The 18,252-nt window shown below is 36.7% G+C and overlaps 1 protein-coding gene across 3 annotated transcripts; it reads left to right on the top strand.

Moving 5' to 3' along the window:
- The first annotated feature begins 3,000 nt into the window (after positions 1-3,000).
- LOC125230560 lies at positions 3,001-15,224 on the top strand. 3 transcript variants are annotated; one of them, XM_048135751.1, is made up of 4 exons: positions 3,001-3,107; positions 6,568-6,686; positions 13,034-13,183; positions 14,994-15,224. In XM_048135751.1, exons 2-4 carry the CDS (start codon positions 6,603-6,605, stop codon positions 15,078-15,080), a joined length of 321 nt encoding a protein of 106 aa, XP_047991708.1. In that variant the 5' UTR covers positions 3,001-3,107; positions 6,568-6,602; the 3' UTR covers positions 15,081-15,224. The 3 variants fall into 3 exon arrangements, with proteins under 3 accessions (XP_047991708.1, XP_047991707.1, XP_047991706.1); XM_048135750.1 differs by having other exon boundaries at positions 3,025-3,107; positions 6,583-6,686; XM_048135749.1 differs by having other exon boundaries at positions 3,083-3,180; positions 6,583-6,686.
- Positions 15,225-18,252: the final 3,028 nt, after the last annotated feature.

Below are 18,252 nucleotides of genomic sequence, written 5' to 3'. Positions count from 1 at the left end.
TATTGTCAAAGGTCTTGTTGAGCCGAACCCAATGAGCCCAAATACGAAGTGGTTTAGTCATATGGTTCATTATATGATCACAGTTTATAATTATTACTTTAAATTTTTAAATAAATTTTAACGTAATTAATATTATTTTGCGCTATATTCTAGTCTTTTCGTACAAAATAATGTTTATTAGAAATCAAAAGTTTATATCGAGATAGTAGATTGTGGTTGTTATCAAAATTCCATAGGAAGGATCAAGATTGTTTTGTCCATTATTGTAGTGCGAGCGAGTGATACTTAATGTTTTCGCGCTCAATGAAACTAATTTCGCCCGACGCCGAAATGTTAAAAGCTCTTAATGTTTACCTCAATTTTTAACTTAAATTTTTAACTTAAAGCGCAAATATTTGTCATGTATTAAGGAACTTATCAATGTCCTGAGTACGTTGCGCGTAAAACATAAGTATAAATAATCTAACCACAAAATAAAAATTTTGAAAAAGCCCCCCACCGCGACTGATTTTCATGAAAAGTGGCTAAGAACACACCTGACTAATTCAGCTTTCAAACAAATAAAAAATCTAAATCGGTTCATCCGTTCAGGAGCTACGGTGGCACAGACAGACACACACAAACAGGCAAACAGACCGACAAACAGACAGACACGTCAAACTTATAACACCCCGTGGTTTGCGTCAGGGATTAAAAAAAAGCAGCTGCATCATATTCGGTAGCAGTGCGTGCTTGCTACGCGCTACGAGCGTAGCCTATAAAATACAATAACTCGTAGCAGCGACTACGAACAGCGCCCGCCTGGCGGGATGCTGTGAATGTGTTCATAATTTTCTCTTCGTGCAATTTTTGATCAAAGTTTTTGCTTGTGTTTCGTTTGCGCCAATGATTAGGAGTTTTTTGTTTGTCCGTAATGAAAAACTTTCCGTTCTACTGTTTTAAAAATTTCCTAGCAATTGCAATAAAAACGATCATCATCCTCCTTGCGTTATCCCGGGAGCCTGGGGTCCGCTTTGACAACTAATCCCAAGATTTGGCGTAGGCACTAGTTTTACGAAAGCGACTGCCATCTGACCTTCCACCCCGAAGGGTAACTAGACCTAATAAAAACGATAGCTTAGATAATTATTTAGTTAATATATAGTGCAGCTTAACATGGGCGTTCCTTTACCTATAATCTACCTATAACCAACATATAAAAATATGTGTAAAAATAAAAACCAAAATGAGTTCCTGAGAAAATGGTCACATAGGTTTTCATTTTGGGTTGGGGACCCTAAAACATATTATATTGTTATATTTATACTTACAAGTATGTGAGTTATGTGGGGTAACCAAGCTAAATTTGATCTGATTATGTGAGCCCAGGGTAGTTCGTTTGATGGAGAATCAAATCTAAAATTGACGTAACAGGATCGGCTTACTTGTAAGATTAAGGTCACTTGTAGGTATTTATTAAATTTGTCATTTAATTTCAAAACTTTGTTTTTTTAGGATGACCTAGTTTTATAAAAACGAAAAGACTTATTAAAAGAAAGGCTAATTAAATTCATACTGTTTTCGATCCTAAACAAATGTCAACTGAACAAAATGTTACTATCAAAATGACTTCAATTTTAGGTGACAAATCAGTTTTCTTTTTTCAGACTGTCGTAACCATTTACTTTGTCAGCAGTTCTTAAAAAGTTTGTACAAAAAATTAAGAAATAAGTTAAATTAATTTTTATTCCTATTTTGTTACCAAGATTTATTTGATGAATTGTTTTTTTTGTAAGTTTTATTTCGTCATTAAGGTTCTCTAGTATCTATATTTTCTTAATTATAACAATTATCCTGTTTATATCTTATGAAAGTCGGCTTATATTACTAAATGCTGGTAACAAAATAGTATCAATTAAAATTTGCTGACGTGGCTCTGTACAAAGTTTTTGGGAACTGCTGTACCATGGAATTTATTTGAAACGTATCATAACGACGTGACGTCAAGTGGTCTTCTCTATAGTTCTGTATAAGATAAAAGATTAGGTATGTAAGATTAATAAATATTTAGAAGAAGGCGCGTCGAATGTTCTTTCGGAGGCCAATACCTATTCACTTTGGACCACTAACGCAAAGGCTTGTCATACCATAGATAATGTATCTAAAATAAGCAGTTTCATTTTCAGTTCTAACCTAACCTAACGGTTGTCTATTGTTTGCCCGACAGTCATTTAACATAATATTCATATGCCCGAATCTAACTTGCCTGAATTTCATTTGCCCGAATGATTTGTTTACCATAAAAATTGTATGACATATTGGTTGTTAACCCGAACATTACCTTCCATAATCATACAATGCCATACTATTTGTTAGCCATATTATTAAGTGCAATAATATGGTTTAATATAATATTCAAACGCCATAAGCAATTCTTGCCATATTAATTGTTGCCCATATTATTACCTAACCTACTTTCTGATAGCAATTTCATTTTCCAGGGGGTCACAGTTCTAACCTAACCTAACCTACTTTCTGATAGCAGTTTCATTTTCCAGGGGGTCACAGTTCTAACCTAACCTAACCTACTTTTCAAGCAGTTTCATTTTCCAGGGGGTCACAGTTCTAACCTAACCTACCCTACTTTTCAAGCAGTTTCATTTTCCAGGGTATGTGGTAAAATTTATACCATTCGAGTAAGAGTTTTAAATGATTCGCGGTTAATTTCATAAGACTTACCACCGTCTTCAGTTTTCCGTGATCATGATGCATGCAACTGCGTCGAAATATCGGGACCTCAATAAAAATCAAAAAGATAATCACGGTTTATATCCCGGTCAATATAAGTCTTATGAAAATTTATACCTATTGTCACACTTGTAATCCAAAAAAATCTAGGTGTTTCTAGTTTTCTACTCATCTGGTTATTTATTCCATTTTGAGTGTGATTCTTTTTTAAATTTTAAATATAGTAAAATCACTAATCTTTATGAACTTCCCGTTTTGAAGGGTTAAACAGGCAGCCAGATCCGCAAACGAGTACTAGCGTCGCCCGCCCTTATAAAGGCTTGAGCGCTGCGCTCCGCCCAAACAGTCTCACGGGCTTACGCGCGCCGCTACCATTAAACGTACGTACACGTTATCATCGTACATAGTTTACACTACTTTGAGTTTTAGTTACTTTTAAAATTATGAGCTACCGTAAGTACTTAAATATTCTTTGGTACGTTTAAAAATATTTTATACACACATGTGTTTTGATTGTATGTTGTGTTTTTGATTATTTTATTAGTTGCGTTTATAATTTATTGTTATACGTTGGCGTGTATATAAGTATGTTTAACTACGTTTATATTAAACGTGCAATTGTACTATGTGCTTTATGTATGTGCAATTCAATCTAGGATCATTTTGTGAAAATGTCGGTTGGAATTTCAGACAAAATGATTATTTTTGCACTAGAAGCATAACCCTTCTGTTATATTAGGAAGCCTCAAATAAATAAAACCAAATAAAAATAGTATTCTACTCGTAATATTAATTTCATTGTTATTTATTATTTGACAGTTGACAGTTTTATCGACTTCTTTGTTTATTTGATATACAGTAAGCTGCAAAAAAGTGCATGGTGAATTTATCAATCAATTCATTCATAATTTTTCATACAATTTAGCAGCTCACTGTACTAGGTACTATATTTCAATACTTATACCTATTTAAATGGTAATAAGCATGAAAAGTTAACTAATATTTTAAACAAAAGTTGTGAAAGTGGTCAACATCGATGAACTTGTTGCGTGGTCATTATTTTCTACCTGACGGGCAACGAGTCAAGTGGGCCTATTAAGGCCCAGTAGGTTTGTTTTATTCTCTCACTCTCACTGACAAACTAAAATGTGAACAACATGGACGTACATGTCCGAGACAGTGGATATCGCATTGATGAATTTTATTTCTTATTTATCCCTAAGTTATCTTATCAATGAATATTTATAAATATTTTTCTTGTTCTTAATTTAAATATTATATTGATATACCTCTACTTACTTATTTGAATACATCACGCTTGGCCACATGTTTCGAGCCATATGCAGAATCAGGCATGAGTTCTAACGGCGGCTACACTTCGTGCACTGTGTTATTGGTGGTATTTTTTATTCAGCTCAGTTTCTGAATCACTAAAGTCTATAGATAAAAGCTTCGGCAGTTAAATTTTGGCAAAATAAAATACATACAAACATATCTACACCTAGATCCCGCTTAAAAAATGCACAAAAATACGAACATATTGGGCAATAAACATCTTTTTCATAAAACTATTTTCCCTTGTTTATTGCTTATTAGTGCGACCACAACCTGTATTGTGGATGTAATTTAATAGTCGTGGATACAATACCTAACACAAGTACCTACCTAACAATCTGTATATTCTCTTGAGACATGACGTACAAATCGCTTTGTCGGAGTCAAAATTATCGTATCCAGCAACGTTTGATAAATAATGTGAAGGAAAGTAACAACCTATTTAGATATAATTATTTTCTTTTTTTATATACACTAAAGAAAAACCCGACAAGAAAAGCTGGACTTGCCCACCTATAGGTTCCGTTCAATTTTTTTTGTTGTCTAATGTTCTATTCATACCATAGTATGTTAAGAAATTGTTTTGACAGTTCGAGATCTAACAGATTTGACTATTAGTCAAATACATGACAGATGAATAGACAGTCATACAAATAATCTAGAAGCACCTTCTTTCTTTCAAAAGCATACGAGATTCTTTACAAAATAACTGTTTCTGGTTCTCAGGTCGAAGGGTAATTTTCCCAAAACTTTCCGGACGAGATTTGTTTAATCGATAATAATTTGATTGGTTACGTTGTTTGCTCTCGATAATTACACATACCTCGGGGAAGAAGTTACGAAGTGCTGTCCTCGGGGGCTTGATTTCGAGAAATTTAAATAAGTATGGGCGGATCATAATCGACATCGAGTTCTTAAAACGGGTGCGTCTTCAGATATATAGCACTAGCTTTTGCCCGCGGCTTCGCTCTCGTTAAATTCGAAAATTGCGGAATGTTCCATACAAACTAGAAAGAGACAAAAAGTAGCCTTATGTCACTCTACATCCCTTCAACTACCTGCACTTAAAAAATCACGTGAATACGTCGCTCGGTTTTGCCGTGAAAGACGGATAAACAAACAGACACACACACTTTCCCATTTATTATATTAGTATGGAGTATGGATTACCTGTAATTTCATATTAATAGCGCTTAGAAAATACAGTAAATATATCTATCAGAGTTTTTTTATAATAAATAATAAATGGAATGGAAGGGAATAAAAAATACTGACAATTCCGGGTAAGCCACACAAATAAAAATGTCTAATGTTTTAAATATTGAATTGACACAGACAAATTTAATATTGATCTTCTTTTAACATAATACATATAACTTTTAACGTATACAATACAATACAAATATTCTTTATTCTTCACCAATATAACAAGATTACATCACATAATTTTAATTTTAAAACGTATGTTAGTTTCATATCTCTAAAAACATAGTATATATGTAAAATGCGCCATTAAGAATTTGTGGTCAAAAGTGATTCACGTTAATATGAAAAAAAAAGTCTTCTAATAACGTGTACAGTCAACCAATTGGAACCCTAGGCCATGTCAAAATGACAAGCAGTAAGAGATTTCTTACAATCTGATTTATAACGTCACTACGACATAGTTCTACAGTGGCCTAGGGTTCCAATTGGTTGACTGTACCTACTTAGTTTTATTTTTAGAAACTTTTGTTAGATAAATTTTAAAGCGACAAAGTGCTCTTTCCGACCCACTAAGCATAGTTTTTACTTTTGATAATGTTTATTGTCAGATTGTCCCAACTCCTTTCTGTCACAATCTTCCTTCGTCTCCCCTACTCAAAACCTAATCCTTTAACTTATATATTTCGACGTTAACAGCCTTTAAGTATGTTATCCTTCACAAAGAATGTAAGTAGCTTGTCATCCACCTATCAATAAAGCATTAAATTCCGTGTATTTGAGCTCAATTTTCGTGACCCATATAATAACGAAGGGAAATCTATCATTCTATCATGTTCATATATTTTCCTAACAGTCTATTTATTTACTTAAAGACATACCTAGTTATTTAAATTTTTCAAGGAATCATTTTATATTTATATTAAGCGGCCGCCTGCTAAGCCGCGGTCCCGGGTTCGAATCCCGGTAAGGGCATTTATTAGTGATGAGCACAGATATTTGTTCCTGAGTCATGGATGTTTTCTATGTATATGTATATATATTTGTATATTATATATATCGTTGTCTAAGTAAATTAATTAGGCATCTACAATAGTATTAAAAATAAACATTAATTCATGACCGGCTAACATACTTGTTGACTACTTACACAGAAACATATAAATAATATTGTTAAGTACCGATGGCCGTATTTGAATAATGATTATTAGATATTTGGTCAAACAAATGTCAATTTTGGTTTTGATTGATCGGTGGTTGAGACTGCTTAAAATAATTAAATACGTATTAATAATTTTATAGTGTTGTGTTGCACAGGACAGTGTGATGTGCCAGCGATGATGAGCGTGGCGTTGCTGCTGATAGCGCTGGCGTGCTCGGTCATCGACGCTGCGCCCGCGCCGCTCTACGATAATTCAGAGGTATGCTTGTATACAACTGACGTACCTTACTAGGTAACAAAAACCTTAAAAAATTAACGGCGGCCTACGATATTTCCGGACCGCAAAGGCTGGCAACGCATTTCCAAGTTTTCCAACCCTTCTGGTGTTATGGGTGATTGCGTGTCCATGGGCGAGACGTTGATCGCTTACCATCAGGTGACCCGAGCGCTCGCTTTACTCCTAAAATGCAACTAAATGAACACCTGTCTAATTAATTGTAGTAGCTTTATACTTAGAATTAATATTAAGTATTCAATTGTAATTTCAATTCAATTTTTTGAATCATTTGTAGGTATACAGTATACAGTGTGTTACCACCACCCGGGCCTTTATTAAAATCAATAATAATACAGTCATTTAGCAATCGTTTGCGCATATCAGCAAATCATAGTTAATTAAATTAACTGAAAAAATATGTTTTCAAAATCCCAACATTCAATGTAACGCGTGCACTTCTTAATTGTCATTACATGTACATTGTACATACATCGCTCATACCAAAGAGAATAGAGTCTTATACGAAGTTATATAGGTCTGTGCTCATACTTATGAGCCCTCCCTTGACAAGTGTGTGTGCTGTGTTGTACATTGCTGATGGCAATAACATTTTTGTTAGAAAGTTTATAAAGTATTTTTTTTAATTATTAATTAAATTATGGGGTTGTATGGGGTTCTTCAAAAATGGAGTGTACAAGTTTCTAATGGGTCGGCAACGCGCATGTGACATCCCTCAAGTTGCAGGCGTCCATAGGTGACGGTGACCGCTTTCCATCAAGCGGGCCGTATACCTGTTTGCCACCGACGTGGTATAAAAAAATAAGGGCATGGTTAAGTTAAATAGCTATGTAATATTACGACTTACGTTCCTGTAAAAAAAAACCCAAAAAAACCCCACTTACTGGTAGGTAACACACTGTATGGCCTGAAAAAATGCCCCTGCCGCCTATTTGCTGTATAATTGATTCGTATTTGTATTTTTTGTATACTGTCCTATTTGTAGAATCATAGTTAATTCAAATATGTTTAGGCGGATAGAGGCGAGGTGCTCACAACTTCCGTGAGTGAACAAAGGAGTTTTTTTTGTGAGATTCTTAATGTAATATGAGCAATTGAGCATTAACAATTTATTTATAGAGCGTCTTAATCATCCAATAAAATGTGGGCTGACAATCGTTACACATCGTTCAGGATTCCTGCCTATACCGACAAACGAGTCTGAGTTCGCACACTTCTTTGTAATGTAAAATAGAAATCTGAGATATCTATTCAATGAACCCTATGTGTATAAGCTCGAGAAATTTATCTTAATACTTTACAAAGTATGCAAGAAAACCTTATTAACTGTTTTTATTAACTTTGGTAAACGTCTTTAGACAGAATTCTGACAATTCTTTACGTAAAGAGCGTAGCCGTGTTTGCATAGAAAATCGGCCCTTTCGCCAATTTTTTTTTAAAGAGCTCTCATGACAAATATTATTTACTGTAAGTTTGAGGTTTCTATCTTTTTTATTTTCTGAGATATGATTTTTTTATTAATTTACATAATATCCATTTTTTTCAACATTGGCTGATGCGATTCACTTGAACTTTTGGGACAATAATATACATGTAATGACTCACATGTTCTAGCAATAATATTTAATAGTGCCGAAAAAAATCTTGGCTTAAAGGGAAACAAATCTTCAGTATTTTTTTCTCGCTTTTTAGAAAAGCGACACCTATAGTTCTTTGTCAAGTAATTGCTTATATAAAGGCCCGCAATATATATTTTTTTCAAAATAATCCAGGAGGTACTTCATACTAGAAAATGGAATAATAAAGGATACTACCCATACCGCAAACGAGCTACACAGTAAATAGGTGAATTTTAGTCGTAATAGCCGACTCCTGAGTAATTCAGCTTTCAAACAAAGAAAACTAAATCTAAATTGGTTCATCCGTTCGGCAGTCCGTCCATCAATTATAACAACAACCCGTCGTTTTTGCGTCGGGGGTTAAAAAAAAAACGTGTTAATGTTAAACTGATTTTAATTTTCATTTTAAATAAAACCTCTTTAAGCGCGGTAGGGCATTTTGCTAACAAATCGGACTAGTTATAAAACTAAAATAGTAAGTACCTATACTTTTTAATACATTAGCTGCATGAACACCTAGAAGATTTGCCTAGGTATTGTGTAAAATATTGATGATCTATCAATTTAAATCCTCTCTATGTTATACACAGCATACCTGCCTACTTACTTTTATTTTCAAATGATTTTAATCTTCAATGTTGGCCAAAAAATAAATGAATCAAATAAAGCAGAAAATTTCGCTTTAAGTTTTGCTCCAGTTTTATACAAAAAAACCAGTCCCAAGAGTACACCCTTTAGAAGTTCATGTGTACATTATTAAGATGAAAGATTTCATGAGAAAAAATGATTACAGCAATAGCCGGCCAAATAGACAGCCCACACTCTCGGAACTTTCTGACCTATACTAGGTACTATAGGTAGTGAAGGGATAGCTACTCGTACCTCAGAGATGCCTACACTACAACTAGGTATGTTATGCGATAACTGTCTAAAACCTGAAAATGTATTGTATGAATAAAATATAACAAAGTATTGTTACAGTGTTAACGAAGAATGACTAACGCTAGAGCGCAGTGTTTGCGGAATGTAAGGATTGGAGTCGCAGGCGTCCATAGGTTTCATCAACTGCTTATCATTAGGCGGGCCGTCTTCTTCTCAGCTACCGACGTAGTATAAAACTAGACCATGACGGAACAGGACAGGACGTTGGAAAAAGTAACGTGACTTCTATAGAATAGATAGATCGGCCCATCCCATCCTGCTTCGTAAGTCCCAGCGTACTTACATATACAAGTACATTCGAGTTTAGAAGTCTTACAAAAATAAAAGAAAGTTCCATATTAAAAATAGGAAAAATTGGCTTAGGCCTTACAGCTAGTGCTCAGTCACCCCCTTCACCTATAGTTGCCTAATTCGGTCCGGTCATTGACATTGGCAGGAATACGCGAACACGTGCAAAACTTGGAAATAGTTTGGCAAAAGTATTAGCGACTTTTCCAGCTATTTATGATGCACATAAATTAGGCAAAAGTGGACAGGCCGCGGTCACTAGCCTTTTCATATAAACGTAGACCGAAATGGGAACTAAATTAAAATTATTTTGGTAGCAATAGATGTAGACCGATCACTGCCTCATTAGGTGCAGTAGAGTTCATAAATATGTGTACATTTCATCACCTAACTCGTTGCAATAAGGTGAAAAAATGTACACATATTTATGAACTCGACTGTACGTTATGATTATTCCGAATTTTTACGATACTGACAGTTGATGAATGACAGTTGTGCCAAAAGTGCCTCATATAAAAGGCCTCGTGCTTCGTTCTTTTACGTTCTCTCTAATGCTAAAAAAAACGTATAGCTATGGTCAATATAGGAACATCGAACTACATACTTAAAAATATTTACCATAATTACAGAAAAAACGAAAGAAAATAAGGAACATGGATAACCATGCCCATCGCCATTTTCCATATAAATGGAAAACGGCCTTACAATTTTCTTCTTACTGCGGAAGTAAATCCTTATTAATTATTAATTTCCTAGTAGCACAAACAGAATTTACAGAATACACTTTACAAATAATTTTGGCCTATGATGGCAAGAGCTGAGCAAGATTTTCGAAGTTTTAGAAAATTTAGATTATTATTACTTGACAGTCGTAAACGTCACAGGAGAGAGTGTACATACAACGGGGTGTAATTGCAGACGGTTACTTGTTTTACATTTACTGAGATGTATACGCTACACGTATTGACTAGCGTATTCTTAAACGTCTAAAACTTATTGTTTCAGGCTCAGTATTACGAAAAGCGAAAGTTCTAACGCTACTAAGCACAGTTGTATGTATGATAGCATAGAAAATTCAATATCCATAGTAATTGTTGGTAATTGTGAGTAATTGATGATTAAATGCCCTTTCCACGTAACAACGAATGTTTTTTCAGCAAATTAGGTTAAAGCCTTTCTTCGAATTCGATTCGGGTTAGTAATGTAATTGTGAGAAATTGCTTGTACTTATTGTCAGAATTGCTGAAAAACGTTGTAATGGTGACACTGTCGATTACCCACTTGATGAGAACTAATTTAGTAAGTAGGTTTTATGTTTCATAATTATTTCTATTACGTAGGCATTGTTATTTCTTCTTAATCTATCCTTGTTACCTCATGTTAAGAAGCTCAAGATGGCTCAAAATATATTGCTATTGTTAGCTCCAAAATATAGGTACATAGTTAAAATACAGGGAGTAACAAAAACCATCGTTTTTTGACTCGAAAAAGAAGAAATAAATACAAATTTGTAGGAGGTAGGGCATAGCGAATGATATTCCGCTTTGTGTGGTAGGGCACAGCACAGCGGATATCGTCTCGCTCGAATCTAGAGCAGAGCCCAACTGGGGTAGTACCTCCGCCTTACAGAAGACCGCAGCCAAATAGCACTAGACCCTACTCATAGTGTTGTGTTCCTGCCGGTGAGTAAGGCTGCCAGAGCTCAACGAGGGTGCGGTGCTGATGACGGGAGGACTTACGGAACTAACTTGTTCCGTATATTGTCCTTTATAGTCGTCGGCAACCCGAACCCTCCTTGGAACTTGTACACTCCTTTTTGCTGTGTACTTAACACAGCAAAAGGGAATGTACAAGTTTCTAATGGGGTGGCAACGCGCATGTGACACTGTTTGCGTTGCATGCGTTCATAGGTTACGGTGACCGCTTTCCATCAGGCGGACCGTATGCTTGTTTGCCACCGACGTAGTATAAAAAAAAAAAAAAAACAAATGATCGTACTTAGCATGGTGGACCTTAGAAAAATCGTATAATTTTTTCAATTTTTTTGATATCTCTACAATTGAATTAGCAAATTCTTATATTTAAAAATGAATACAATCTTCAGGCAAAGGATGTTTCAATTGGATTCTTATATTGTGTACAAGTTTGAAACAATTAGTTATTCCATACAGCTGTTCGAGTGTGGTTCAATTCTATTCAAGTTCCGCACGTATTGTCCTGACAGTTTAATAATTGAACTAGAAGTACGGACGTTCGCATTCGTATCCAGTCAAGGCGTAGACGTGCTACGTGTGCTACTATTGCCCGTACCAACATATTTTCGACAGGTAAAAAACTCACATGAAATATGTATATTATATAGTGTTTTACCACCACCCGGACCTTTATTAAAACCAATAATAATACAGTCATTTAGCAATCGTTTGCGCATATTAGCAAATCATAGTTATTTAAATTAACTGAAAATAGTTATTTGTTATACAAGGGGGCAAAGTTGTATTTTAACGCCGAGTGTAGAATTGAAAAACGAGCAAGTGAAAGGATTCTATAGTTGAACCACGAGCGAAGCGAGTGGTTCGAGAATAGAATCCTGAACTTGCGAGTTTTTTAACACACGAGAAGTAAAATACATTTGCACCCGAGTGTAACACAAAACTTTTCCCCTCACTATAGCGAGGAAATTACAACGCAAGAAATGCGTTTATCACTGCTTCCAGTAGTTCCACAGGTGGTAAATCATCTTTATTACTAGATTCACCTACTTTTATCAATTTTAAAGCAGTTAATTTGACTTTATTCAAGGTCAAATTACTTTACACACTAGTGGATAAAATGCGTTTTTATTTTACCCGCTGGTATTAAAGGACAAAACACGTGTTTCCGAGCTAGTGAGGGGAAAAATAATTTTCCGAAATCTAAACATTCAATGTAACGCGTGCTCATCTTAATTGTCATTACTCACATCGCTCATGCTTATGAGCTGTCATTGCCCTCACTTGACAAGTAATGTGCTGCACATTACTGGCCATAATGTTTTGTTAGTAAGTTTATAAAATCATTTTTTTTTAAATTATTAATTAAGGGCATGGTAAGGGGATGGTGTCGAAACTATGTAAACATTCCTTTAAAAAAAAGCCTACTTGTTAGTAACACACTGTATAGTGAAAGCTAAGTTTATAGCGTTTTGAAACCTCCGCCGGAGCTCCTGTTATTTTATGCGTAAAGTTTTTATGAAAATGATGACTTTACTTAACCCTTCCACAGGTAAGGCTATCAAAGTTCCTGTAAACGTAGCGTTGTGTGAGAATAATAAAATATTCGAACTGGTAGGATATAGGCGGGGCTTCATAGACTTTTTAAAATCTCATATTGCAGGCTCGTACCGATTAGGTACGAGTAGCTTTTAAATATCACGCTAAGATGAGAACTGAATTGCTTCCTGATAAAAGCATGTTGTTTCAGGAGGTAGTGATACCCCAAAAGAGAGCTGCACTAGTGTTGGACCGAATACTGATAGCATTGCAGAAGGCCCTGCACGAGCCTCCTGCAGACCCCTACGACGGCCCACACGCTTCGCCGCTGCGAGTTCCTTCCTACCTAGACTCCGACATGGTAAGAGACAACTAAGTGTTCATCAGGCTATAGTACCTATACCCTAACAAAGAAGTTTCCAGAAGCGAGCGGCTCTAGTGTTGGACCGAATACTGATAGCACTGCAGAAGGCTCTGCACAAGCCTCCTGCAGACTCCTGCGACAGTCCCCACGCTTCGTCGCTGCGAGTTCCTTCCTACCTAGACTCCGACATGGTAAGAGACAACTAAGTGTTCATCAGGCTATAGTACCTATACCCTAATAAAGAAGTTTCCAGAAGCGAGCGGCTCTAGTGTTGGACCGAATACTGATAGCACTGCAGAAGGCTCTGCACAAGCCTCCTGCAGACTCCTGCGACAGTCCCCACGCTTCGCCGCTGCGAGTTCCTTCCTACCTAGACTCCGACATGGTAAGAGACAACTAAGTGTTCATCAGGCTATAGTACCTATACCCTAACAAAGATGTTTCCACAAGCAAGCGGCTCTAGTGTTGGACCGAATCCTGATAGCACTGCAGAAGGCCCTGCACGATCCGACCCTCCTGCAGACTCCTACGACGGCCCCCAGGCTTCGCCGCTGCGAGTTCCTTCCTACCTAGACTCCGACATGGTAAGAGACCACTAAGTGTTCATCAGGCTATAGTACATATACCCTAACAAAGAAGTTTCCAGAAGCGAGCGGCTCTAGTGTTGGACCGAATACTGATAGCATTGCAGAAGGCCCTGCACAAGCCTCCTGCAGACTCCTACGATAGTCCCCACGCTTCGCCGCTGCGAGTTTCTTCCTACCTAGACTCCGACATGGTAAGAGACAACTAAGTGTTCATCAGGTTTAGTACCCTATATCCTAACAAAAAAGTTTCCAGAAGCGAGCGGCTCTAGTGTTGGACCGAATACTGATAGCATTGCAGAAGGCCCTGCACGAGCCTCCTGCAGACTCCTACGACGGTCCCCACGCTTCGCCGCTGCGAGTTCCTTCCTACCTAGACTCCGACATGGTAAGAGACAACTAAGTGTTCATCAGGTTATAGTACCCTATATCCTAACAAAGAAGTTTCCAGAAGCGAGCGGCTCTAGTGTTGGACCGAATCGTGATAGCATTGCACAAAGCCCTGCACGAACCTTCAGCAGACTCCTACGATGGTCCCCGCTGCGAGTTCCTTCCTACCTAGACTCCGACATGGTAAGAAGCACACAAATGTCTTCAATAGACTCTAAAAAACAAGATTCTAAAAGCGAGAGGCTCTAGTGTTAGACCGAATAGGTACTAATAGCATTGCAGAAGGCCCTGCTTGAACCTCCGGCAGGACAGAATAAGCATATAAGAGAAATCTTCGCCTGCCCTCATACCGAAACTCTGCGCTACAACGGGGTACACTTTAGATACAAATAGTATCAGCGGCCCTGATAAGTAACTTACTACCCTACTTTCCCAGTAGAAACACTTTGATTTATTACAATCGTCTAAATTGAAATAGATATCATACACGAAAGAAAAAACGACAAGGCCCACGAATCTAACCCGGGTCTTCAGCTTACGCGGCTAACGTCATTACCACTAGACCGCCCGCCCATCGTGGTACCCGACGAAATTTCTCTATGTTGTATATAACCGTTTCAATTCCTAAATTATATCAAAATATTTATAGATTTATGTTGAAGTTAGGAATCGACTCGATTCTCTTTCATTATACAAAGTAAGTAGCTATTTTCTCTTGGAAATAAGAACGAGGCAAGTAGGTAACCATCAATCTAAAATGCCTGTCTATCTTTCTCCTCATATTGTTTTATAATTATCTTCCTATGGTATAATTTTCATCATATTGTTACCAGAGCGCCCTCCAGCGACGGGGGCAGGCGGGCACCGCCGGCCGCGGCCGGGTCCTGCGGTGTTACTTCAACGCAGTCACATGCTTCTAACACTATGTATATATAACATCATATCCAGTCTTTAACATCATTTACTCTAGCTTTATTTCCCTCACAATATATTTGATACGAATTTCTCCATTGTAACTAAAAGTATTTTCTTGTTAATCATTATGTAATAAACGTTATTGCCTGTGTTGTATTCTAAATTAACCCTCTGACGCGGAGCCGTGTGTAATATCCTGGCCTCGTAGCCGAATGGCATTTGCTGTCTGACTTTGTCGCGCCAATACGCAAGAGCGACAGAGATAGATGCATTTCTGTGGCGTTTGGCGTCGCAGAAATGCCATTCAGCTACGGGATATGCTCCTTTGTCGCGGATATGTTAATAGGAAAATGAGTTTGTAAAACAGTTTCCTGTTTTCCATTTGCTAAGACATCAAAGTTTTGAAATTGTAACACATTGCATTAAACTGTATTATAAAATTAATTATATTCTAGTAGATAAGATCCCCTAAATTTCAGACAATGGAAAATGGGAAAATAATATGACATAATTCAGTTCTAATTAGGCTGCGTAATTTGGTAGGTACATTATTTAGCAATAGTTAAATAAAGCGAAACGGACAATTTCTATGAGAAACAGAAAACCTAACAATACATGAAATAACATCTCGTATTTCCGTAGCAACATGATATTTCATTGCATATATGTATTGATACGGAAAACTTGTCAGAAAAGTTTACCGACCTACATATGCGCGCGTATTATAACTTTTGTAGGACTTGAGGTACCTACATTGTATGTTTTCTTCCACTTTTCAATTATACAACTGTTATATATTAGTTTAAATTATTTGTACCTACACTACGGTCTCGCTTTACCAAAGTTGTGTGGAACTTTATAAACTGGCTGGGATTAATATGTTGTTCATGTAGGTAGAAATATTTCTGCTAAAATAGGTATAGCATTGATCGACGATATAAGTAAGAGAACGAGACAATCTACCCTGAAGATGTATCGAAAAATGTAGGGATTCGGTAATTACGAGTATTATGGATATGGTGCACTGGGTGTTGTAAAATTAAATGTTATATAACGTTGTATGACAGTGAAACTGCGAGGGCATTGATATTACACTGTCCTTGTCACACAGTGTTATACACGGTGTAACATGAGGAAACCGAATAATGTTAACAGAGTATTCCTCATCATATTAGAGGAGTAAAATGTTATATAAACTTTTCTGTATTTCACCTACTTTCAGAGTTATAACTGTTATAAGCATTAAAAAAATAAAAATTACTTATGATTTCTCAGAACAAAACGCTGTTTTGATGGCGATGATGTCGTTATCGGATATAATCTAACCTCGTTGATAGATATCAAAAAGTAACTAGTGACTCATTGCAAAAAAGTATTTTTTTAGAAAAAAATATAATTGTATATTTTTATTTTTACGAATAAAGCCAAGGATACACTAGGGGACAAATGTCCCACGACACGTGTCGCCAGCGACGTCGGGTAAAGTAGCGCGACGTTTTCAGACTTCGCTCGACATGTCTGGCGACATCGCGCGACACGTGTCGCCAGTGACATCGGGTGATGTAACGCGACGTTGCCGGACTTCGCTCGATATGTCTGGCAACATCGCGCGACACGTGTGGGCAAAGACATCGGGTGTCGCGCGATGTCGCCAGATATGTCAGGCGAAGTCGTACGACTTCGTTAGACATCGCTGAGGATATAAGTCGCGCGATGTCGCCAGATATGTCAGGCGAAATCGGCCGGCTTCGCTTGACATGTCGCCGACACATGTCGTGGGACATTTGTCCCCTAGTGTATCCTTGGCTTAATATTTACTTTTTATGTGAAAATACATCCAAAAAAGTAAAAAAATTACATAAAAAAATTTTATTGCCGAAATTTGCTTGACGTCATATAACATTTTATCTTTATTTTGCCCTCAGAAATGCGTAGTTAAAATCTATGATTTCCTCATGTTACACCGTTTATAATATTTATAACAGCCAGTATGGGAGCACCATTAGTGATGCCATCTCGCCTTAACCAAGGTAAAACCAAGAAAAAAGACAAGGAAGAAAGTTTTTACTATCTACTGTAAATTAATAAAAAAAGACGCCCTCACAAATGTTCGTTGAATTGAATCCCTATAATGTGTGGATTTGAAGCATCACTCTAACATCAAAACATTCTATACTTTTGTTTAAATAAATAAATAAATACCTATTGAATTTCTTGTATAGGTAGGGTGACGAGAAATTAAATTACCAGTCAAAATATTGGTTTAGAAACTCGAAGATAACGTTTTTTAACATTTACATTCCATACAATGGTCGATTAGTTGCTGGGTCGCAAATTCGCAACGCAACACTAACACTTAGGTATACCTACCCACCCATGTTGGCGCGCAATTCGAATATGCCCTTTTACGTTCAAGCGGGATTGTGTCGTGGGAGGCATGTTGTTAAGAATACTCGTATTAGCTTAGCTTTTCAGAGAATAGTTTTTACAGAGCTAATGTACCTACATAATGGAGTCAAAAGTAAACTCGTCTTTAGGTACTTGGTTTGTAAAGTTGGCCCAAGATAAGTGGCGTCGATGTTGATAGCCCCTGCAGGGGGTTACGTAGAACTCATAAGTTGATCAAAGTTTGACGCTTAAAATAACATTTGCACCGGCCAGGCTCTCAAAATCGTTTCCAAGTTACCTGGACTGGACAAATAGAAACAATAATTTGCAATTAACTTAAGTAGTACGTGTTAAGTAAATTATAATTTGATGTAGGTATTAAGTTTGACGTTTAAAATAAACATTACGGAATCTTGTGCGATCAAAATATATGTACGTTGTACCATAGAGGAATAAGTAAAGGAAGAGTTGTAACTCCATACATCAGTAAATGCGAGTTATTTGTAGTGACATCTATCGTCATTCACTCGTCAATCACGCGCCAACTAGCGTAAATTATCAGTACTGCTACTCGACACTAGGTGCCGACACTATTGCGTCTGCCAAAAATGTAATATTAAAACAGTTTACACCTTATATTTTAAGTTTAAGCTGAAGTAATTGAAAGCAAAGTACTGATTAATACTATTGTAATATTAGCTAAAAATTGTTGAGCAATAGACTTTTTGTTCGTCGTGACGTCTATTGACAAGTAGCAGTACTGATAATTTACGCTAGTTGGCGCGTGAT

The sequence above is a fragment of the Leguminivora glycinivorella genome, chromosome 10, assembly GCF_023078275.1.
Source record: "Leguminivora glycinivorella isolate SPB_JAAS2020 chromosome 10, LegGlyc_1.1, whole genome shotgun sequence".
NCBI classification, from domain to species: domain Eukaryota; kingdom Metazoa; phylum Arthropoda; class Insecta; order Lepidoptera; family Tortricidae; genus Leguminivora; species Leguminivora glycinivorella.
Note: the sequence above shows the minus strand (reverse complement) of the source record. Positions and strands in the feature narration are given on the sequence as shown.